Source organism: Elephas maximus, chromosome 12, assembly GCF_024166365.1.
Source record: "Elephas maximus indicus isolate mEleMax1 chromosome 12, mEleMax1 primary haplotype, whole genome shotgun sequence".
Classification (NCBI taxonomy): domain Eukaryota; kingdom Metazoa; phylum Chordata; class Mammalia; order Proboscidea; family Elephantidae; genus Elephas; species Elephas maximus.
This window is the reverse complement of record NC_064830.1, coordinates 82017633-82042879: the sequence shown is the minus strand read 5'-3', so window position 1 is coordinate 82042879 and position 25247 is coordinate 82017633. Positions and strand designations below refer to the sequence as shown.

Sequence of the window (25247 nt, the reverse complement as noted above, 5' to 3'; positions counted from 1 at the left end):
CCCTCCGCCAAAAAAAAAAAATTAATGGGGGCCCTAAAAAAAAAAAAAAAAAAAATTTTTTTTTTTTTAATGGCACAGTGGTTAAGTGCTCAGCTGCTAACTGAAAGGTCAGTGGTTCAAACCCACCAGCTGCTCCACAGGAGAAAGATGTGGCAGTCTGCTTCCGTAAAGATTACAGTGTTGGAAACCCTACGAGGCAATTCTGTTCTGTCCTATAGGGTCCCTGTGAGTTGCAATCGACTTGATGGCAGTGAGTATTTTTGGTACCCAAAATTACAAATGTGCAACTGCTTTTATCTTAAAAAGCCATCAATAACAATCTGGAAATATTTATCCTTACAGTCACTTAGCTTTAATTTCAATAATTCCTGAAGCTTCTGTATTCAATCTAGTATATTATGTCTCTTTTACAGAATCTAAAAACAAAGACCTCAGTATATAATAAGTACTTGTTGATTATCTGATTAGGTAAAACACAAGAAAAGCATTTAAACAATGTTTTATTTAGGTCGGTTGGGAATAATTACCCACATTTATGCTTTAAGATATTTCACTTCACTTAAAAAAAAAAAAAAAAAAAGATAAATGTTAGAGACTTTTGACTTTGATGTGCTTGCTGCTTTGGGTTGAGAAAGCGTTCGGCTGTCTCGTGTATTACGCGCGTCAGTATTACAGCTCATCAACAAAAGGTGTGTGCCCCAAATTTCCACTTGCTGCCATTGACTTTTTGCCAGAAACAAACTTCAGTGCAGCCTTTAAATAAACAAAGACGACAAAAAGTTAACAGAAATAAGAAAATGTACTATCTAGTAAACTTATGTATTCTGTTATTCCAAGAGGCTGTGAACAGGACATTCTAAGGCAGCAATTCTACAATAGCCTCTTCTGAAAATTAACTACAGGAGATGGCTGGTGCTTCAGTTTGTGACAATGCAGAAGGAAAAGCTCAGCTTTGAGCCTTTGAACGTTCTATCATTATGTAACTAACTGAGCAAGTGCGGTGCTCTAGATAGGAGGGAAGCTGTTAAAAAGGGGGATAAGGTCACCCTTCAGCCAAAGATTACACAGGCCCATAAAACAAAACGAGACTAAAGGGGCACAACAGCCCAGGGACAAGAACTAGAAGGCAGGAGGGGACGGGGCAGCTGGTAATAGGGAACCCAAGGTCGAGAAAGGAGAGTGTTGACATGTTGTGGGGTTGTTAACCAATGTCATAAAACGACATGTGTACTGTTTAACGAGAAACTAGTTTGTTCTGTAAACCTTCATCTAAAGTACAATTAAAAAAAAAAAAAGGGGGATAAGAAAACCTCACTGACATTGTAAGGTGGGGCAGTCAGCCTTGGACCAAGCTGAATGTTTCTGTTTCTGCATTACAATGGCAAATAGTCTGGGCCAATTAAAACACACTGTTAACTTAAAAGTTAAAATTTATATCCTCATATTCGTTATGCCACTATTTTGAAGTTCAAAAGTTGGTTCTTTAGGCTAAGCGTAATCCCATGAAACAGCCCCTCATTATCTCAGGTCAGTTTTTTTTTTGATGGAGGAGAGACGGTGAAGATGGCTGGGCTGTGACTTAAATCATGGTACATGAGGACAGCCTTCTGAGAGTATGTAATGAGGAAGTTAGGGGCCAAGTGCAATCAAGTCAAGATTATGATCTTGAAATAGCTTTGTCTCTTTTTTATTCCCCACTGTGCCCTATACAAGGTAACCTGTTGGTGAGAAGATGGTTGAGGCCACTATAGTGGAAGAGGAGTTGGCATTTTTAATGTGGAAGGGACTGGGAAAAACCACTGCTTTTGGATTTATTTTGTAGTTGATGTACATGTTAGTACATGTAGTTCATGTTTGTTGATGTACAAAGAGATAGAGGACATAGTTCTTGCCCTCAGAACAACTCAGTCTTGTAGAGAACAATACTATATGTGAAAAGACATGTAACAAGAGCAGGGAAATGTAGCCTGAGAAGACTAAAGAGAATTCTGAGATGCTGGATGGAGAAAGATTAGTAGGATATAAAGTTTTTTTTCTTGGGGATGAGGAGGGAAAATGCCCCAACTTTACTATTAGGTTAAATCATATGAAATTGCCAATATTGGGCTCTTTTTGACCTAGAAGAAAAGAGATTTCAAATGGTTTAACCTAATGGTAATTTAGTCAAGTGAGTTAACAAGGGGTATTTGCAGCTCTGATGGTAATGAGCCCCTTGCCTCACACCAGGTAGACAGGCACCAAACAGCATAAGAATAACATGTACAGCTAAGGAAGGCTTAGGTATTCCTTCTGAAATTGGACCATTAAGATTAAGGTTATTTGGTATCAAATCATAGAACTTATCAAGTCTAGAAGTCACAATCCCACCACATGACAGAAGTTTTCATTTGCTTACATTTTTGACATCAGTGGCAGCCACTGAGTCAATCTGCTGAAAGACTGTGCTTGGCGGCACATATGAACCGGCAACTAGAGCCTGGAACCCGACTTCATTCAGGAAACCCTCAGAAGACTCCATCGACATTAGGTATCCAGCTTTCAGCTTGTTCCTGTCCAATAAAGGGTGGGTGACTAAGGCAGTTTTATAGGTAAAGGCAGTTATAAAGAATGTTCCCAAACTCTTAAACATGTTATAGTAAATATACAAATTAATAGCACTGCAATCTTAAAATGCTGAAGGCCTTCTTTTATTTCTTCAGTTCACCAAATATTTCATTATTGACATCATCATTTTGGAAAGCTGTCATACAAAAAATATACTGAAAACCTAGCAGATGGCTCTTTGACTGTGGACCAGAACTTAGATCTAGTTAAAACAATTTTCATGTGAGGTTTTGATTAGTGAAGTAATACCTGCCTCCTGATGCTTCTTCTGGTGATAGTTTCAGTCACTTCTGTCGAAGAAAAACACCTATGTAGGTCCTTAAGGCACTGTCCATTTAGCAGTTCTAGATCGATTTTTTTTTCCCTCAAACCTATTTCTATGCTGGGATTTGTCTCAATGAGGGTGGGGCATGATGAAGGCAGGTGGGGATGAGGGACAGGACAGTACAGCTCTTATCAGCCCCAGCAGACAGCTTAAACAAGAGCCTTGGTGGCCAGTGGTTAAGTGCTCAGCTGTGAACTGAAAGGTTGGCGGTTCAAACCCACTAGCCACTCCCCAAGAGAAAGATGTTACAGCCTTGAAAACCCCATGGGGGCAGTTCTACTCTGTCCTATGGGGTCTCTATGAGTCGGAATCAACTCAATGGCAATGGGTTTGGTTTTTTTTTGGTTTAGACAGCTTAAACACAGGCAAACATGCATCCATTCCAGCAGATGCCATTACCTTGTCAATCAATTTGAAACAAAACAAAGCAAAACCCAATTCAGATGTCTCCTAGGAAGAAAGTGTTATTCCTTTTAAAGATGGTGTTCGATATGGCACTTGAATTATTTAACCCCCAAATAAACTACAGTCCTTTGGCACTCTATAGAAAGACTTTCATGAGAACATAACTGAAATTTAATACAGCAATCTTACCACATTGTTAGCTTAATTAAAAAAGGATTTTATCCTTCAGCAATGATACCTCATTTTCTCTTTCACTACAGGAAGGCTAAGAAACCTTACAAGAAAACGTATCAACTCCATCAAAATGCCAGAAAGTGAACATATCTTGACATTAATAACTGAACTTCCATTTTTTACATGTTGCTATACTTTATAAAAACTCTGCTATACTTACTAAGAAAATAAACTTTCTTAAATAAATTAGACATGAAGCTGAGATTTGTCTTAAGTCCAGTGTTTCAATTTATTCTCATCATGTTTTGTTTGTGGTGAAATCATGTAGACCTGCATCCTATCAATCCTTGGTTCCATGTGTACAATATTGAATAAATGGTGTTATACTATTCAAGGGATGCAATCTTGTAGTGTGTTCAGTTTAACAAAAGTACCAATTCAAAGGAACAGAAATGACTGGAACAGAAAGGACTACAGGGTGTTCCATCCCGGGTTGTAATTCACCCTGTATAATTCCCTTGTTACTAATATATACTATCCACACATTTGGGGCACTAGTGGCACAGTGGTTAAGAGCTACGGCTGCTAACCAAAAGGTCGGTAGTTGGAATCCACCAGCCACTCCTTGGAAACTCTATGGGGCAGTTCTACTCTGTCCTATAGGGTCGCTATGAGTCGGAATCGACTCAATGATGACTGGTTTGGATTTAATACACTGATTTATATAATCAGAGTATTAAGTAAATTGTTTTAAAAGCATTAATGTGTTTCTGGATGGTGGAAGACAATACTAAATGATCATGAAAACCATCTAAGTTTCAGGGCCCACATTCTGAGCTGTCCTAAATGGATGAAGCCAAGTAAATGTCTTAAACTGTTGTATGAAAATATAGGTTGATTTATAATTTTGTCCAAAGGACTGGCAGGGTCAGATTTTAGTCTACGAACTACCTGAATTACTACTGAGTTAGAGATGTTGTTAGCACTTTCAGTCTGGACAGTGGGGACTGAAAAATCATCAGGCAGAAGACAAGTGTCTGAATCCTTTTTATGAAGAAATACAAAATCAGATGGCTTTTTTGTCTGTTAAATTAGTAAAGAAGAAAAAAAAATCTCAGTGGTTATGGTAGAATAGGTACTCATACAGTGGTAGTATGATTATAAAATGGTATAAACTGTTCAGATTGTGACTTGAAAATATAAAAGTAAAATATATAAACACACATACACACCCTTATATTTTAACAGGGAGTCTTCATAACGTTTATAACTCTTGACTCAGTTGGGAATCTATTCCAAGAGTAATATGAAATACAAAAATGTATTAAGCTCAAAGCTATCCTCTATAATTTAATTTCCAACTGCAGAAAATGTCCAAATATATTATGATATACCCATTAATACCATTTATGACAAATTTCTAGTAACCTGTATAAATGTATAATGATAAAGAGGAGTACTGACAGGGAATCAAAGATCATTTCTGTCTTTTTTTGTGTTTGTAATTTTCAAACTTCTACAATAAATGCTATGAAATATGGTATGAAAGCATATGTACAATACAAACAATTATGTTTAAAAATTTCATCTCTAGGTAATAGGATTACGATTGTGTTTCTTTTCCCTTTTTAATATTTTGCTATAGTTTTCAATCCTTAAAAAAAACAAAACAAAAAACCATTGCTGTTGAGTCAATTTCAACTCAGAGCATATATTATAGTATTATTGTAACTAGAAAAAATTACAACTTTCAAATAACTAAAACCTCAGTACAACCCAGTTAATACCGAAACTTACTTGGCATCTTGGATGACTGTATCAGAAAGGTTTCCCTCAGCAATTGTTTTTACTTGGTTATATGCAGCCTTGATAACCTAGGACAGACAAATAAATAAAGGTGGGTCATCTTGAGTCAGTGCAGTCTCTGTCAGCAGCCAACCATTCCTCTACTGAGGCAGAAACACCACAAGGTCTATTTGGAATTCTTAAGCCACCATGTATTTCATAGTCTTCCACATTCCATAAAGCAACTGATTGTACAACTTACAGTAGCCAAAATAACAGCTTCTTCCAAAAGTTAAGTAGCAGAAGTCAGAGGACAGCAATAGGGTTTAGCAAGAGCAGACGCAGGAATTTATAAGCGTCCACAAAGAATAACAAAAACAAACAACACAACGCAAAAAAAAAAAAGTTGCCATCTGGTCAGCTCTGACTCATGGTGACCCCATGTATGTCAGAATAGACCTGTACTCCATAGGATTTTCAATGGCTAATTTTTGGGAAAGTAGATTGCCAGGCCTTTCTTCCAAGGCACTTCTGGGTAGATTTGAACCTCCAACCTTTCAGTTAGTGAATGCATTAACAATCTGCACTACCCACGGACAGCCTATAAAGATTAAGCACCTCTCAACTTCCCCTGGGCTGAGTGGTGGTTCAGTGGTAGAACTTTTGCCTTCCACGTGGCAGAGACCCAGGTTCGATTCCTGGGCAATGCACCTCATGTGCAGCCACCACCGATCTGTCAGTGGAGGCCTGTATGTTGCTACAATGCTGAGCAGGTTTCAGGGGAGCTTCCAGATGAAAGAGTAGGAAGAAAGGCGTGGCAACCTACTTCTGAAAATCAGCCACTGAAGATCCTACGGATCACAACAGGCCGATCTGCATCGATCATGGGGATCGAGCAGGACTGGGCAGCATTTCGTCCCATTGTGAGTTGGGGCCAACTCCATGGCAGCTAACAACAACAACGAGTTTTCCCCAGACTCACGAAGTCATGCAATTAATACTGCTACTTCTTAATGCTCCTTAAAAAGGAAGTCGTAATCCAAACACAGATAATTTATATGGCTTGTCTATAGTTTTTTTTTTATATAGTTAGGATGTCAGAATCAAGAAGGAGTAAAGTTCTAGTGATGTGGGTGCTTGGTAAATATTTGTTGAATAAATATATTAATAAACCTGGCCATGGTTTTCTCTGTCCCAACCCTGGCACCACTCTGGGTCTGCTACACATTGGACTCCATGATCACTTAAATCCTAGGCCCTTCATTTCCTCCCATTTTAGTTACCCCTTTCCACAGCCACACCCCAGACTTGGACATAACCTAGATTTGCCCTACCTCTGAAATCCTGAATTCCAAGAACCCCCTGTATCAGTTTCTATCCTTACGCCTCACTTATATCAAGACCGCTAGTTCCTCTGAGTTGTCCATTTTCCCTCAAGCTATCAGTCCCTTTGGCTTTACTTCACTATCTAGCTTAGACCCAGAATCATCCTTTAATCACTCTTGCCAGGGCTCCCAACTCCCTTGCCATCTCCTCATATTTCTGACCTACCCACCTTGCAGGATTCCAACTGGGGATTAACCCCATTACCTGCCTCCTTTGTTTCTCCATTAGGCTCGTGAATGCTATAGAAGAAAAACTACAAAACAGAACCGACTGACAGCACTGTGAAGTTCACAGTCAAGGGGACATCTATACTGGGGCCGATGGCCATTCTATGTGTATTTAGCCATTCATTCTGTCCCAAATCTCATTATGCTCTTTAAGCTCTCCGGTCATTCACAAAACATGACCAAGTCTACCTGACCAGGGAGGTACCTCCTCATCTTCCTCACATCCTCTTCTCCCAACATGAGCTTTTGTGTCCAAGGCTAACGTATCCACTGCTACTCTGGGTCCTACTTGCTCCTGCATTTTCTACCTCTTATATGGGGTTGCTATGAGTCAGAGTTGACTCGAAGGCAACGAGTTTGTATCTGCTCCAATCTTTTTTTTCCTTTTCAGTATAAATGTCTCTTTCAACTTAATCTTTCAATGTAAACTCTCCTAAAACTACCATCCCTCCTCTGTACAAATATAAGCTCTACAAAAGCCTCACATTCCTTGCTTCCTATTGATTTCTTAATTACTACAAATTTTAGCTCACTTCCACCACTCTGGTGAAAACTGCTGAGATCACCATTGAACTCCCAGTGTGCCCAATATATCAAACTTCCCTGTGCTAAGGGGTGTTAATCCCTAGTAGATAAAATGGTATTATTCAATCTCTTTCTTGGCCTCTTTTTTTTTCCTGGCCCCTTTCCTTAGTCACTCGCTTCTTAAACGGTAGTAGTTCCCAGAACTCTAGCTTCTGTTTTCTTCACCTAAATCTTTCATCCATAACTTATTTCAGCGCAATCTCTATACTGATGACTCCCAAACATACATCTTGGGCACAGCCCTCTTGAGTTCTCAATTTACATGTCCCAGAGCCAATTCAATGTCACATGTTGAAATGGAACCAAAATACCAAGGAGGCATTTCCCCACCTTTCCTGGAAGCAACAGTATACATTTTTAACTTTCTCCTGCAGCAGGTACACGCTAACACTATTGCTACTCAGTTAAAAAAAAAAATTTTTTTTTTTTTTTTTACTCAGAGCTCTGATAAATCATGGCATTCAAATATTCCATGTTTTAACTAAAAACATTTTATGGAAAACAAAAAACAAACAAAAAACCTGTTACTGAGAGTTGGTGAGTTTGCAACTTACATCTCCAGCAGCTGCAGCCTGCGAGATAGTATAAATCCCAAAGAGTCCGGAATCTGAGTAACCAGCATTAAAAGCAGAAACCTGAAATGTAAAGGAACTTTACTGCATGTTATTCCACCAGGTGAAAACAAAACACAGTTAATGTCCCTAAGGTCATCTAGACAAAAACTTGCACCCTCACAGTATGAGCAAAATAGATTAATATTTCATCTAACCAATTCTATTAAGGGACTGTTCTATATACAGGTCACCTATTTTAGAACTCGTTGTTTTAACTGTTTTGTTTTCATTTAAATATTTCTAAAATGGATGCTCACTTTTTTTGTTTGCTAAGTATTTCTTCTTTTGATGAATAAAGGTCACTTTGCTGCAAACATTACTATGATACAGAGACGGTATGGTCACGTGGTACAGATCATGGGCTCCAGCATCTGACAGACCTGGTATCTTCCCTCTGCTGTTGGCAGTTAACTTTTTCACCAATTCTCATTCACTTCTCCAACAGACTGAAGTCAAAGGACTAGGGAAACATTTCTGTTAAGTGGGCATTATACAGATGCTCAAAGTAGCAAGAAGCTTGGCCTTTGGATAACAGGGGTACTGCTGTCTGTAGTCTAAGCAGAGCCTGAAGCTTCTGAAGGTGAACTTGATTGCCTAGTCTGGTGTTTTGCCGTGTTTACGTGGACCATTTGTATCAGGACCCCGGGTTGTTATTAAAAATACTAACTTTTAGGTTCCTGTCCCAGATTTACCGACTCATCCCTAGGGATACAGCCTGGGAGCCCACATTTTTAACAAGAGATCAGGTAATTCTTCTGCGCATTAAAGTTTGAGAACCACTGGTTTGGCTCATGTAAAACAAAAGAAAACATACACTCCAATTACTTGAAGTTCAATTATAATCTGAGGCTCTCCAATGCACACTCCAAATTTATGGCCAAGTTCTGAATTAGGAATTTCTATTAAATTATATCACTGAATTAGGGTTAAACTCCAATCACACAAAAGCATCGTAACATTCACTGGAGAAGAACGAAGCACAAAGAACACAGTAGACTATGAACCAAGAGAAATAAAATTCACATAAAATTGAAAATGTAGCAGCTACATTTAATTTAGGACTAATTTAAGACAAGGAACCCTGGTGGTGTAGTGGTTAAGCACTCAGCTGCTAACCAAAAGGTCAGCAGTTTGAACTCACCAGCCACTCCAGAGGAGAAAGATGTGGCAGTCTGCTTTTGTAAAGATTACACCCTTGGAAACCCTATTGGGCAGTTCTACCCTGTTCTACAGGGTCACTACGAGTCAGAATTGACTGGACGGCAATAGGTTTGGTTTTGGTTTAATTTAAGATAATGGTTTTCATGTTGTACTCCAGGGAACCCTAAGGTTCCATGAGGAAGATTCAAGGGGTTTCACAGTTAAGTAAGCCTTCAAAACATTTTAAAAGCTAAAACTTTTGTGTTGTGCACTGCACCTGGAAAGCTGTATGGGGAAAAAAGTTTCCTCGGCTTAAAAAAAAAAAAAAGTGTTTGGAAGCTATAACTTGAGTATTAAATAAGAATAAACACAGAAGAAAAATGATTTTTAACTTCCACTGTAAAGTGTGGAATGCCCAAAGCCTTATGGAAGCATAAATCTACATATGCCATGTACTGTTGCTTAAAGGTTATAAACAACGCTTCATTCTAAAATTTAGTACATTTTTTGCTTTTTGAAGGCATATTATTGAAAGTCACATAGCTTATTACATTGGACAAGCAATGGTCACACACAAAAAGAATATTCCGTTGGTTGGCATCTTGTATTTTCGTGATTTGAATATCAAAGCTTTAACACTTTCACTGTCATAAAAAGAAGGTGTCTTCTAAAGTAACATGAACTTTCATTAGGTTAAGTATCATTTTTTTTTTTTCTTTAATCTCAAGCTAAGAGGATAGGTCAGTGATGGCGTTTCTTGGTGTATTATCTTGTACACTTGGTTAGAAAACAGGAGGAACAGCAGAATTGAGGAAGCAGGAATAGGAGAGAAGGATTTAGCAGAAAATGTAGCAAAAAAGATGAGAATCTAGGGGACTGTTTAATATTTAACAGTTTACCCTAAAGAAAACTGTACTGTGAATTTCTGATTGTTTTATTTCAAGCATTCAATTTTTCCTTCCAGATTACAATAGCTGAAAAACCTATGACCTACTAAAGTACTGAAATCAAGTTTGACTGTCTCTTCAATTTTAAAAGGTTTTGTTTGCGTTTATCTAAAATTTTAAGAGATTATCGAGTGTCATGGATTGAACAGTGTCCCCCGAAAATATCTGTCAACTTGGCTAGGTCATGATTCCTAGTATTGTATGACTGTCTACCGTTTTGTCATCCGATGTAAGTTCCCTGTGTTGTACATCCTATCACTGTGATGTTAATGAGATGAATTAGTGGCAGTTATACTGATGAGATCTACAAGATTAGACAGTGCCTTAAGCCAATCTCTTTTGAGATAAAAGAAAGAAGTGATCAGAGAAACACGGGGACCTCATACCACCAAGAATGAAGAGCAGGAGCACGCGTCATTTGGACCCAGGGAAGCTGCTCGACCACGGGAAGATTGATGACAAGGACCTTCCTCCAGAGTCGAGACGATAAAGCCTTCCCTGGGAGCCAATCCCCTCAATTTGGACTTTTAGCCTACTAGACTGTGAGAGAATAAATTTCTCTTTGTTGAAGCCATCCACTTGTAGTATTTCTGTTATAGCAGTACTAGATGACTAAGACATTTTAAATACTGAGCCTTTGAAAACAAAAGGGGAGCTATCAATTGCTCAGACTCACGTCAAATGGCTGGTGAACTCCCTTGGCAACAGCCTGGTATAGGGAGCTGGTGGCATTGCTGCCCCTCTTGACATGTGGCCCCGCACCGAGCACATACTGGAGAACACTAAACGCATTTGCTTCTGCACTTCCTACAGTAGCACTTTCTGCTACAAGAGCAGCATGTACCAGACTGTCTCCATTCTGTTCTCGAATTTCACCTGGGGCCACATAAGGGAGAGAGCAAAGAAGAAAATGGCAGGCATCGTTGGTTTTACTCTTCAGCATTCCCTGTGGTACTATTAACCCATACCCTCTTCTCCCCATGCCATTCTACCCTCTCCCTAGCACACGCACACAACACATGTTTAATACACAACATCTAAGTAATCTAATTCTTTCCTTGTATACCGAGACTTTTTTTATGTTGCCCTTGCTTTTTTTTTAAATTGTGCTTTAGGTGAAAGTTTACAGCTCAAGTTAATTTCTCATACAAAAATTTATACACATAGTGTTATGTTGACCCTAGTTGCTATCCCTATGATGTGACAGCACGCTCCCCATTTCCACCCTGGGTTTCCCATGACCACTCACCCAGCTCCTGCCCCTTTCTGCTTTCTCATCCTGCCTCTGGAGAGGAACTGCCCATTTAGCCTCGCGTATCTACTTGAACTAAGAAGCACGCTTTTTGTAAGTATTATTTTTTTTTTAACATGAATTTGAGTTCTGCACCAGACTTTTCTCCTGTTAAGTCAGGGAATCTCATGTAATTACATATGTAATTACATGTGTTCGTATAATTACAGTTTAAATTGTGTTCCCTGTCAAGGTGGTCATTGGTGGTAGCCCAGTACCATGTAGTTCTTCTGGTCTATACTGAGACTTTTTGATAGTAAATATTCAGGCCTTACTGTTGTTGGGGAGCCCTGGTGGTGCAGTGGTTAAGAGCTCGGCTGCTAACCAAAAGGCTGGCAGTTTGAGTCCACCAGCTGCTCCTTGGAAACCCCATGGGGCAGTTATACACTGTCCTATAGGGTCGCTTTGAGTCAGAATCGAATTGACGGCAACAGGTTTTTTGGTTTATTGTTGTTGTTAGCTGTCATTGAGTTGGACCCTAACTCATGGCGACACCACGCACAACAGAAGGAAACCGCAGACCCTAAGCCACTCCACAATTGGTTGTGGACTGAACTGTCATGACACACAGGGCTTTCACTGGCTGATTTTTGGAAGCAGATCACCAGGCCTTTTTCCTTAGTCTGTCAGCTCTGCTGAAACCTGTTCAGTATCATAGCAACACACAAGCCTCCACTGACAGATGGTGGCTGTGCATGAGGTGCACTGGCTGAGAGCCGAACCTGGGTATTCTACCAGTTTCCAGTATGTTATTCTAGGGTGGGGAGCCCTGGTGGCGCAGCGGTTAAGAGCTTGGCTGCTAACCAAAAGGTCAGCAGTTCGAATCCACCAGCCACTCCTTGGAAACCCTATGGTGCAGTTCTACTCTGTCCTATGGGGTCGCTCTAAGTCAGAACTGACTTGACGGCAATGGGTTTGGTTTTGGTATTCTAGGGTGGATACTTCCCTAAGAAAAATTAACTTTAATAGAAGAAAATGCTTACCTCCACGGTAGATGGTCTTTGCACCAGATAAACCTAGCCCACCCCTCATGTTGAGAAACTGTTCAGCAACTTGTTTTAGAACAGGATGACTCACACCTATTTCAAAAGAAACACAAACAAGCTAGAACAGAACTTCCAAATCACAGTTAAACAACATCTGTTTTCCCTTGTTTTAAAAATATACTATAAAATTCAAACACCACAGAAACAAAACAGCGAAGAAAAGAGTCCTCCCATAATGCTATTCTCCCAGAGATAGCTCTTTAGGTTATTATATTCATCCAGAATTTTTTTCTGTGTATGTATTAATAACTACCTTTTCTTTATTTTTAAAATGGTGTTACTCTGTCACTACTGTTTTGAACTCGTCTTTTATAGCTTACATCTTTCTGAGTGGTCTGCATCAAACATTTAGTGGTTATAAAGAATTCCGTTATATTCACGTACCATCATTTATTTAATCAATCCCTTCTAGATGGACATTTGCATGTTTCCAATATTTTGCTATTAAAACAATACTGCATTGTACATCAAGACACTACCAAGAGTGAAAAAAAGAACCCACAGAATGGGAGAAAATTATATGTAAATATAAGGGTGTAGTATCCAAAATATATAAAGAACTCTTAGAACTCAACAACAAAAAGACAAACGATGAAATTAAAAGGGGCAAAGGACTTAAATAGACATTCCTCCAAAGAACATATACAAATGGCCAACAAATATATATATACACACACATATATATACCTATGCATCTATACATGAATTCTCTGTTTATATCCTTTGCCTATTTTAACATTAAGTTGTACTTTTAAAAATACCATTAGGAAGAGCTCTTTGCTTAGAAAAAGTGGCCCTTTGTCACAGGTTTTGCAAATACTGTCAAGAATTTAAAGTAGTTTACAAAGTCAAATACATTGGGTTCTGCTTTCCAAAAATGGTGGTTACCAATTTAATAACATCCTACCACATACTGCCTGTTTGACATGAATAGAGGACTGAGTTCTCAAATTTCACTGAATTCTGTGTTCATATAATTAGTTTAACAGACTGCTGCTACTAAGGAAGCAAGATGGTGAGACAGGCAATTCCCAACTTACCAAGTCCAACCAAAGCCATTCTTGCACTTGTAAAATAGTTCTGAACATAGTAATGTAACTGAGGAAGTTAAAAACATTTATTAGATCATTTTGGTACAAATAAATAAAAAAAAAAATCATAAAAACTTAAAGGTATAGTTAGGCGGAAAATAAATACTAAGGCTTAAAGCTGCTATGATGACTCCATTATAAGGGACTACCTACTGCCAAATTATACTGAATTTTACTGTATTTTGCTTCAAAGACTAGTTCTTGATTGTCATGATGGTTGTACAACTCTGTTAAATCTAAAAATTACTAAATTGTACATTTTCATTAAGTGAATTGGATGGTATGGGAATCATATCTCAATAAAGCTGTTACTTAAAAAAAAAAACAAAAAACCGACCATGCGCTGGCTTCAACCTGAGAAGTTTATAGGGTCTGAGGTTTTGACTTATTACAATGTAATTTTAGCAGTACATTTCATTTGTCTTTACGTAAGTAGTAATAAAGAACTATTAACGTTCTATAGTAGGGCTAATAGTTACATCTCTACCCCCGGCCCCCCAAGCCAATTTCTATAAAGCTCGTCTTGCCTTGAGGTCACTGTCTATAAGCAGGTTCCCAACCTAAATAATCACAGAATTACCTGGGAGCTTTAAAAACAAAAACAATCACTGCTGATCCCACCTTCCCCCAATTCCTGAGTTCCAATCTACAGACTGATTTAGTAGCTCCAACGTGGAATCTTGAAATCCCACTCACCCAACCAAGGGATCTGAGGATCAGTGAGATTTGCAGATCACTGGTTTATGCTATTAATTTAGGCTTAATATACAAAAGTAGGGCCAAAACAAATATTCTCAACAGGTGTAAAGACCGATTCTTAGGTTTAAGAAAGATATCTCAATTCTTTTATGTATAAAACACAAATATACGGTATATAAACAGATATACAGTCTATTATGTGGTATTAAAATTTCTGGGGGGGGGTGGTTTGGGAAAAATACTTAAGAAAGCTCCTTAGAGAACGGGCAATAATGAAAGAAAGGGCTGGGAAACACTGGGCTAAAGCAGTGAGACTGAACCTTTAATCATTACATCAGAATTTATACCCTAAAATCAATGGGGCTATCTCGAAGACATTTCCCAGGAAAGTCATATTCTAAACTTTTGTACTGATGCTGCCATTGCTCAAAGTATTTTAGCACTGCTTTATTATTATTTTTTTTTATTTAGAATTTCCTTTAGCCTGGAGAAACACATGAACTCTGAGATAACCACCGTATTGATCTGTGATACACATACACACTTTTTTTCCCTTTAAACAAGATCCTCTGCAACATGCTAATTCGTAAGTTCCTTTTTCTTCATCTGATGTTATGGAATTGTTCCACATCAATTAATATTTTTGAATGGTTCCATTCAAAAAATGGTTCTCATTTACACATATTTAACAAGTTATTTACCTAGTCCCCTAATGTTGGATATTTAACTTATTTCTAATTTTTCACAATTATAAACAATGTTATCATAGACACGCTTGTAGAAAAACGTTTTGCTACACGCATTCGCTTAGCTACCTCCATGATACATGTTCACCAGAGTGAGTCTGATTTCTGCTGATTTTTAAAACTCATTCGAGGCCAGCCTTATAAAAAATGTTGGCTGCTCAAGCTCAGTGATATCAGTTACGATTTTTTTTAAAAAAGAGCCATATGAACGGCAGACATTAAGTATTGATTGATAAATAGTATACAATTCAGTTTTCTGTAGTGGCTAACTGGAAATGAAATGAGAATAAAAACCTTCGTTTCCAAGTCAGGTATACTTAGGTACTATTGGTAATTCCAAATTTTTCTCTTTTGGTAAATTTCATTTGGGGGCTGACAAGGGTAGGATTTATACATTCAATGTTTCATGTTTTGGAAAAGTTCTGTGACATACCTATAGCTGTGACATGTGACAAATCTGCTGCTAGCAAAGAGCACAGTTACATCCAGTGTGCTGGAGAAGGTGAATGAGCTAGTGAGTGGGCTGATGATGGGATGGGGCCAATGAGGTAGGGTCTGTTCCTACTTAACACTGAGTGCTGTGAGGTGTGTGTCTTTTTTTCCTTCATTTTGCTTGTCTGCATTTTCTGACTTTTACGTAATGAGTATGTCCCTTTTATAATTACTTTTTTTTAGTTAAAAAATATACAGAAGTTGTTCAGATAGAATTCTAATTAAAAAGTAAGCAAGCAAGCTGAAGTTCTATTAGAAAATAAAAAGAAAAATAAGCAGACAAACCTGAGATGGCAGATGAACGTTCAATTTAATATGAAAACAAGTACATTTTAAACAGTAATGTGTTTTATCAGTACCTCCTCTGATGTCACTTTTCCAATCCTATAATCAGGACAATATAAGGAATTAGCCAAGGCAGTCCGGTAAGCTGCAGCATGTAAATTTTCAATGACATCTGTAAGATAAGGAAAGTGGTTGTTACTGGAATACAATTTAAGTAAAGATAATAGCAACATTTTAAAACCCAGTGATAACAGATTGAATTATATCCCCCCAAAATGTGCGTTATAAATTCTAACCCCTATACAGGTGGATATAATCTCATTTGCAGACAGGGTTTTCTTTGTTATGTTAATGAGGCCATATCAGTATAGGGTGTGTCTTAAAGCAATCACAAAAGATACTCACCACATGAAGATCGCCACAGAACTAAGGAACAGAAGCTGAAAAGTGACAAGAACCTTGCCCCAGAGCCAACACAGAGAAAGCCTTCCCCTAGAGCTGGTGCCCTGATTTTGGACTTCTAGCCTACTAAACTGTGAGAAAATAAACTTCTGTTCGTTGAAGCCACCCACTTGTGGTATTCCTGTTATAGCAGCACTAAGAAACTAAGACACCTGGCAAGCAACTAGACTATAAAACTTTGGTCATTTCATAGCATTCAAATATTAAATCAAAACCAAACCAAACCAGTTGCCATGGAGTCGATTCTGACTCATGGTGACCCCATGTGTTTCAGAGCAGAATTGCACCCCACAGGGTTTTCAATGGCTGATCTTTTGGAAGCAGATTGCCAGGCTTTCTTCTGAGATACCTCTGGGTGGATTTGAACCACCAACCTTTCAGTTAGTAGCAGAGTCCTTAACTGTTTGCACCATCAAGAGATTCCATTTAAGTATTCAGAGAGTTTGAAATTATTGTTCAACCTCTAGCAGGTTTAAAAAGTCTTCCAGTCAAATGTGCTGAGGAAAATGAGATTATATGGCAGCAGCTTCTACATGCTCCACCCACCTAAACACCCTTCTTTCATTTTAATCTACTCATCATCTTGACCATCCAAGAGGTTCTAGAATGAGAACACAGAGCAGTGGAAAAATAGTGGCCTAGGTTTCAGGAAGTCTGTCACCAACTTGCCATGTAACCTCAGACAAATCATTTAATCTGAATCTTACTTCCAGGTTCCCCCTCCAGGTAACAAGGAAGCTGTCAAGTCAGCATAAAAGGAGATATGAGTGTTAGTCTTAGCTCTTATTATTAACCTTCAAGGGTCAAATGCTGCTGTCAAACTGGATTCCTCATTGGTGCCCTAGCACTGGTGCTGCTTTTTGGCCTCAGTGCCCTTGGTTAAGGTATGTTCCTTTCATTTGTTCATTATCTGGATAACCTCCCTATGCTAGGTACTGTACTAGGTGCTAGGGATGAAAAGATGAGGAAAATACAATCCCTGCCCTCAAAATGGAAAAACGGGAAAAATTGTGAAATGAAGTATTATGGGGGCAATGTCAGTAGTATGTCAAAAGTGCAGTACGGGCAGAAGGGAAGGACAGTGGGAACTGGAAAGGAATAACAGAAGAAGTGAAATCTGAGACTGACTTTTAAAGGATGAGTACATGTTGCCCAGATGAGAATGAATGGGGAATAGCATTTCAGGCAGAGGACAGAGGCAAAGCAAAGCCATAAGAAATGACATTGGTTTGGTTCAAAGGGGAATTACAGCTGGGAGGGGAAGAGGGCAGAGCAGGAAACAAGAGATAGGCAGAGGCCAGCGATGCTAAACTGAAGAGTATGGACTCTTTATCCCACAGCATGGGATAAAACAGACTTTATCCCATAGCTGGTGAGAAGCCTTTAAAAGAGTCACCAGGTTTGCAAGTCAGCCAGTAGACTAACTGTACTTGTTCAGGCAGAATGGATGAGGGTTGCAGGCTCAGAGGTACCAGTGGGGAAGAACCTACCTTCGACACATAACTCATCTTTCCTACAATTCTATCTTTCTATTTTTTTGGTAGACATCCACATTAACAAAGATCATACTTCTTTGTGACACAAATTATTACTATGACATACAATTAGCTAGCAGGCAGTAAGCACTATGTTCCGGAAACTTGACAGCAGACCCTCTCTTAACAGATCTGCATTCTGAGTGAAGCCCCTGCTATACCAAGCCTACCCCTGTCAGTTGGCTGTCTGTTTCTGGGGCACCTGCATGCTTCTGCTCCCATTAGAAGTTGTATGGTTTCCAAGAATCAGTAATATTTGTTTACAGATTTGTACTGCCAGTTGTACTTATCAAAATTAGTTTAATTAAATATTACATAAATGGATGAACTATGAATACTAAAGATAATTTTTTAAAAGTTCTTATTTTTCAAAAATTATGTTGCTTATTTTGGAAATAGCCAATATAGGTGAATTGGCTAAACAGTAACAATGGCAGCAGCAGCAACAACAATAAACTGCTGGATTCAGTGTAAACAAAACTACTGAAAAAAGAAACTGGGGAAAAAAGGAAGAAAATGTAGGAGAGGATTCTATAATCAATTTATATGCTGTCAAAACTGATAAAAAATAATCCACAATGTAACTGTTTAGAAACAAAAGAACAAACAATTCATTTAAAAAATGGACAAAGTCTTTGTAAAGGGTACTTTACGAACCCAAATACAAAAAAATTTCAACAGCAATTTTTTCCCTCTACAACTCGATAGTCTCAAAAAGTCAGTATTTTAGAAACAAGTAAATGTAGCCTGAAAATGCACTTACGAGTCTGCGGATTCTGGAAAGCCACAGCTTTGTCAATCCGTAGCTGAGGCTGAAGGGCAGCTACCTCCCAACGACGAAATTCTGGTGATGTGGTGATATTGAGCAGGAACTCCATGAGAATATCACTATAGAAGACAACAAGGTAAGAATTACAAGTCCAAATTTTAAAATCAACGTCCAAGGTCCTACATAACTGTAATGTCCTCAGTATTAAACTTCAGGCCTTGCGGCAAGCACAGCATTACAAGCAAAGTTTGTGGATAAAGAATCCAAAACCAAAGTCAGAGGTTATAACCCCTCATTCCAAAAACACGAGCACCAATCAGCTCAGTATTTCTTTAACAGTAGATGTCCTAAACACATGCAGAAACCCTGGTGGCGTAGTGGCTAAGTGCTATGCCTGCTAGCCAAAAGTTTGGCAGTTCGAATCTGCCAGGTGCTCCTTGGAAACTCTATGGGGCAGTTCTACTCTGTTCTATAGGATCGCTATGAGTCGGAATCGACTCAATGGCAACGGGTTTTTTTAAACACATGCAGATACTTACACATCATCCCGCAGGCATTCCACGGTGTAAACCATGTTTTCCCTTGTTGTGGTCACACTGAATTGGAAATAAATTACAGTGAATTATCTGAATCCGAAAGCAAGCCTTCCCTCACATCTTCTTTGTTAAAACAACTGATTACTTTGGGGAAAAAAGTTTTTTTTCAAGTATGAAAAAGCACAAATAGCAATAGAACAAAACCCCACATACTTGTCAATTAAACTTTAAAAATATATAACACTTGCCAATTCAACAATTTTTGTATGTATAATTCAGTGACATTGATCACGTTCACCATGTTGTGCAATCACCATAATACACCCACTCCTCACTTACTGATATGGTTAGGTTCCAAAGGCCAGGTCATTATGTGAGAATGGAAGATGACTACGTCATTAGATAACTGCCAAATTACATCACTACCTAACTGCCAAACTGCTGAGAATCACAGCCTAGCTACGCTGACACATAACCTTAGCCATCACAGCTGGCATGACTCTCGCCTTGCACCCTGGCATTTATGTACTGCCAGATGTACCTTGCTGATGTGCAAAATATTTGGACAGATTTTTTTTACCATTGTCATAAATGTGAAACGTCAGGTAAGAAGGTAGTCAATAAGCGAGGAGTAGGTGTACGTATTTTTAAAACAAAATATCACAAATGAAGTGGAAAACCTCTTTGTACCATTCCCAGACCAATTCCTCATTCTCTCCCACTTTAGAGACAACCATAATCATAAGCTCCAAATGGGAATATTTTCTTTAAAAAATTATAAATGCATCCTACTTTAAAAATCTTGAAATTTGTTTTTTCACAAACTGTATGCCACGTTGGTATAGAACTCTAGTTCATTCTTTAACTGCTGTACAGTATTCCTGTCATATGACTACATGATACTTTATTTATCTACTTCCCTAACAAAGGACACTTAAGACTGCTACCCATCTTTTCAAAGATAAAAAATATCTTTATGCATGTGGATTAAAAACCATCCAATTTTTATAAGCATTAGGTATGCCCATTTTTAATTTTACTAAGTATTCCCCGATTATTTTCTAAGTGGCTGTATCAATTTATACTCACCAGGAGTATAAAAGATTCTCCATCTCCCTTATCATTGCCAATATATATTATCAGAAATCTGATAAGTCTGAAATGATATCTCACTGTTGATTACACGTGAAAATCAGTGTTTCTGGTTTCCTCTTCTGGAGCGAGCCTGATTCTAACCTTTATCCTTTGTTTTTCCAAATAGTAATCCTCTGCATGTTATGTATGTTACAAATATCTACTCCCATTCACTTACTGAAATTTTTACTTTAAAGCATAAAGATGTTTTAAATTTTGATGTAGTCAGATTCATCAGTCTTCTCCTTTTTTGTGCCCTGGTTAAGAACCTCGATAACTGAGAAAATTTCACTTACAACTGAGTACTTTCCAGTAGTTTCACTACTTATTTTCTATTATTTATTTTAACAAACCTTAATTTACCACCAACTGCTTCAATTCCACGGGTTATCTTGAAAGCTGAAGCTCCTTTTGTAGTCTTAAAAAAGAATGATTTTTTTTTTTAGTAGTTCTTTAATGCTAAGTTTAGTAAACATTATGCTTTATCAAAATCCAATGTCTAACTGTCATTACCAGGTTCAAAGGGAACCTTACATAAATAGTGGATCTTTTTTAGCTTAAAAGTTATAAAATAAGGTTTACAAAAAAGTGCAAGTATATATGTTTTTTTATAAAGCACATTTACGCAGAAATTCAACTATCAAATGCAAGCTTACTGGATTCATTAGTGTATTCTGAAAGAGACTTGCAAAGGGGAAAGAACAGTAATTTTTTTTTCAGCTTCTAGTACTTTCTTTCCTTTCCACTGATTTCTTATGGTCTAACACCAACACTCAGATGGGCATAATTTATTGCTTCTCCCTAGCAAAACATCCTGTGGTTTCTCATGCTATAACCACCCTCTCCAAATTACCTTAAACTGGGGAACACTGCTTTTAAGTTTTTCTTTTCCTTAAGACCAAGATTACACAGCATTTCCAAACATATTGAGGAAGTAAAGATGCTTACCAAACTGGATGCAAGTCGCAGCAAATGAGATGTTCCCAAATTGTTGGAGTCCTCATACCTACTGCCTGCTTTGATGAACAAACCAATTCTTGATGCGGGAGCATAGTTTTCCAGGGAAGCAATCACTAAACCATTTGGTAATCTGGTATACTGTATTTAAGATAAAGTAGAGACGCGATTACTATTTTTGTATCACCAAAGAGTAGTAGTAATGTGCTGGTTCCAACACATGATACGTGGGACTAACCTCGAGGTCCTGAGGCTGTGGAGGCGGTCCTGCGGGGGCGGCTGTAGCTGTAACTTTGGGAGCAACTTTGAGGGAATAAAACCTCTAAATACAAAAGACAGGTTACATGTTTTTCTCCTAAGAACGAGACTTTACATAAAAGCACTGGATCCTAGTGTACCCAAGCAACGAGGAGTGTCAGTGGTAAGATAATGACAACCACCCGTGTGAGAGGATTTAGCTGAATAAATTGCTATGGATTTATTAGCCCACCAGTTTGCCCAAGCCATTCTCAAACCTGTATCAGTTGTGATTTGCAGAACCTCTAGGAATACTATATGTGCATTTTTTACTATGTGAAGAATTATTGTATTTTCTTTTACCTTTTAACAACCTTATTAAAGCGTCAAAGGAGCCCTGGTGGTGCAGTGGTTAAGCGCTTGGTTGCTAACCAAAAGGTCAGCGATTCGAACCCACCAGCCACTCTGCAGGAGAAAGACGTGGTAGACTGCTTTAGTAAAGATCACAGCCTACGAAACCTTATGCGGCAGTTCTACACTGTCCTAAAGGGACACAAAGACTCGAAATTGACTCAAGAGCAACAAGGTTTTTTTTTTTTTTTTAAATTATTATTAAAGCATTAAGTAGTTCTTTCTAGTTCTGAAACTTAGGAATTTTTTGAAAAAGTGGGCTTGCCACATCCATATCTTTCTCTTTTTTCCATTCCTTTTTATGGATTTTTAGCACTATTGCTTCCCTTATCTTCCCAGAGTTTCATCTTTTTATTCTATTTTCCATGTGCAATGACTTTACCTCCTTGATCATTTTAGCCACCTTTAAAAAAAGACAATATATACAAAGGAAAACTTCCCCCGAGGCCCAATATTTTCCACGGTACTTCACTCTCTTGAGTACTACACTAAGGCCACACAACCAAGCATTCTACCTTCCTTGACTGAATCCCAATTTCAATCATCCTATGATTATTAACAACAGTTTCTTTATCCATAGTAGTACACGCTTAAAATATAACACATAGCCACTAGTGGGCTAAATGTCAGATAAAGGGTCTAAAATGTATTAACTTTATTCAGCTTTTATGGGCAAATGAATGAACCCTGGTGGCACACTGGTTAACTGCTTAGCTGCTAACTGAAAAGCCAGCAGTTCAAACCCACCAGCCACTCCACAGGAGAAAAACATGACAGTCTGTTTCCATAAAGATTACAGCCTGGGAAACCCTATGGGGCAGTTCTATTCTATCTTATAGGATTGCTATGACTCAGAATTGACTCAGTGGCAATGGGTTTGGTTTTTTGGTTATGGGCAAATGTTATAGTGTCACAAAATTCATTTCGATTGTGACTAAGGGTTACTAGCGGAGATGTGAAGAGTTAATAAAATTTGGTACTCCCAAGCTCAAATGAACATGTTGCTGGAGTTTCCCAAAGCCCCCATCAGAGGCCACAAGGCCCCTACTCTGCACATGTCCAGAAGGGCTGTTGCAAATTCGGCATCAGTGCTATTTTAAGTTGGCTGCTGGTTTTCATTTGCTGTTAGCATTTCTTTTTAATTATAAACTACAATTAGTTTAGCCTTACCATTGTCAGTTAAGTTTGCCGGGTGTGGTTCAGTTAATCTTACTTGTGATTTTGGCCTTTGATTTTCCCAATAGTTATTTTAAAGATATGTGGACATACCAGTTCAAACACATGTAATCCATAGTTCCATTGCCAAGGGAGACGTAGGTGCTTTCCCCTCAAATGTGCCTCGTGAGTGACACTCTGTCCTATTCAAGTAAGTTGCAAAGAACTATCCAAGTAATTGTCACAATGCTACTGGATTGTTTTGTTTTTATAACAGAATATGTATACATTTATTCTCATGTAAAAGTAAGTGCTATAATTAGAAACATAAATGTTGCTTTCAAGTGTACTGCAATTTGTTTACTTTGGTCCTCTCCAACTCTGTTATCTTGGAGCTCTTTTTTCTACTGGAAGGTGAGGATGGACAGAATTGGGGGAGGCGACTGGGGGTTTGGGGTCTTTCACCAGTCTAACTGGTTTGCCCTCAAAAGTTTCTGAATCATTAGTTTGTCTTGGTATGCCAGGAAGGGTAAAACAGCTATGGCCATTTGTACAATCTACAGTACAGCGATATTAACACTAAGCCATGGAAATTTCATTCCCTGGCTTGGTCTTTTGCATCTCCCTCTAGTCGCGTTTCTCATCTTCACTTCTACTGACTTTCCAGGCTGGATAATTCTTCTTTGTGGGGGATTGTCTTGTGCACTGTGGGGTGTTTAGCAGCATCCCTGGGGTCTCTAGATGCCAGCAGCAGTCTCCCACCAAGTTACGATAACCAAAAATGTCTCCAGACATTGCCAACTGTCCCCCGGCAGGCACAATCACCCCTAGTTGAAAATTTTAAAACAGTGCTCCTGCCCCCCTAGATCACCGCTGCTGTATAGTGACAGACACTGACGCTTGAGTTTTTCCCAACTGACAGCTATGTTTCATTTGGGCAGAAGCCTAAAGCAGCTCTGGAGAGGAGAGCAAGAACTTCTCCTAGTGGAACCCCCTAACAAGAGACCAAGAAAAGCACATGATACATCGCCAGGACACCGTAATAGCTAACAACGAAGTTCCGGGCACTGTGATAAGCGCTATACCTGCATTAGCTCATTTCTTTCTTATAATCTTACTCATAAACCCATTTAACGGCTGGGGAAACTGATGCTCCGTGATATACTCAGGAGCAGGGGCTGCAACTGATAGGGCAAAGGTCGAGAGTTAGATATGCACCAGCCTCCTCCCCCGCGAATCCCGTGGTCTCCTCTAGGGAACATAAGCGTAAAATGACCTTCAGAGGTGTCTCCGCCAAGTGGCTTCGCCACCGCTCTCAAGCCCACTCCCTCTCTGTAGGTTTTCCGAAGTAAGTTTCTGCTTATAGTGCGCGCTGGGCCTCCAATGCCCGACCCAGCCTGCACCCCACTTGGCTCGCAGGGTTCAGCTGAAGGGCAGGCCGAAGCCCCAAGGCCCCGGGGCCCCAAACCAAGCGCCTCCGGTTCGTACAACCTTGCTGACAAACTGCTTCCCAGCTCTTCCCCAAGCCCGCCGCCGGCGCTCACCGACAGGGTCGCGGCTCTGGTTAGCAGCTTCATGGCTCAAGATTGCTCTGACCCACGGTCACTGCCGGGTTACAGGAAAGCAAGATGGTGGCGGAGGACGAGGGTTTCCCAGCTTTCCCCGCGAACACTCTTTCCCACGCCCCTTTGTGATCGGCCCTCTCTATCCGGGCCGCTCTCTACTGCTCCCAGGAGCTGGTTGGACGAGTCCAATCCCTCTAAGTCGTGGCTTAGGGAGATGCAAAATTTTAGAAGTAAGTATAGAGCGAATATAGTCTAGTTGAACTCTTCTTGGGTTCTTTTCCTGGTCTGGATGTTCGCTATGTACTTCTTTAGGACTACGTCTACGACAGCCCATTATAACTCCCCCTACGCCACTTTGGATTCTTCCGACCTGTTTTGTCCAATGAAACAGCCTCCTTCCCAGGATTTCCCAGGGGGTCTGTAGGCTCACGCCTTCCCCGGAGCTGCGTTCCTGCTCGCTGGGAACTTGAGGCTTCCGGAGAATTCCGTCTCTTTGGTTGTCTGTAGAGCTGTCGGGTTTTGGGCATCGCAACTGGGCTTGAGTGCCGCTTGTTCTGTGAATTTCTCACTAAATTAGTTCCATTAGAGCAGAGGCCTTGTCCGACGAATTCGAGCTGTATTTCCCAGAACAGGCCGGGGACACG

General features: G+C 39.3%; 1 protein-coding gene across 1 annotated transcript; it reads right to left on the bottom strand.

The window, feature by feature from the left end:
• Positions 1-484: 484 nt before the first annotated feature.
• Positions 485-24690, bottom strand: LOC126086905 (cytochrome b-c1 complex subunit 2, mitochondrial). Its single transcript, XM_049903733.1, has 14 exons — positions 24583-24690; positions 21474-21557; positions 21227-21376; positions 20632-20696; positions 19148-19204; positions 18603-18727; positions 15917-16014; positions 13570-13627; positions 12467-12562; positions 10869-11068; positions 8046-8126; positions 5306-5382; positions 2396-2549; positions 485-753 (listed from the first exon to the last, which is right to left on the bottom strand). Exons 1-14 carry the CDS (start codon positions 24613-24615, stop codon positions 670-672), a joined length of 1362 nt encoding a protein of 453 aa, XP_049759690.1. The 5' UTR covers positions 24616-24690; the 3' UTR covers positions 485-669.
• Between the last annotated feature and the right edge of the window lie 557 nt (positions 24691-25247).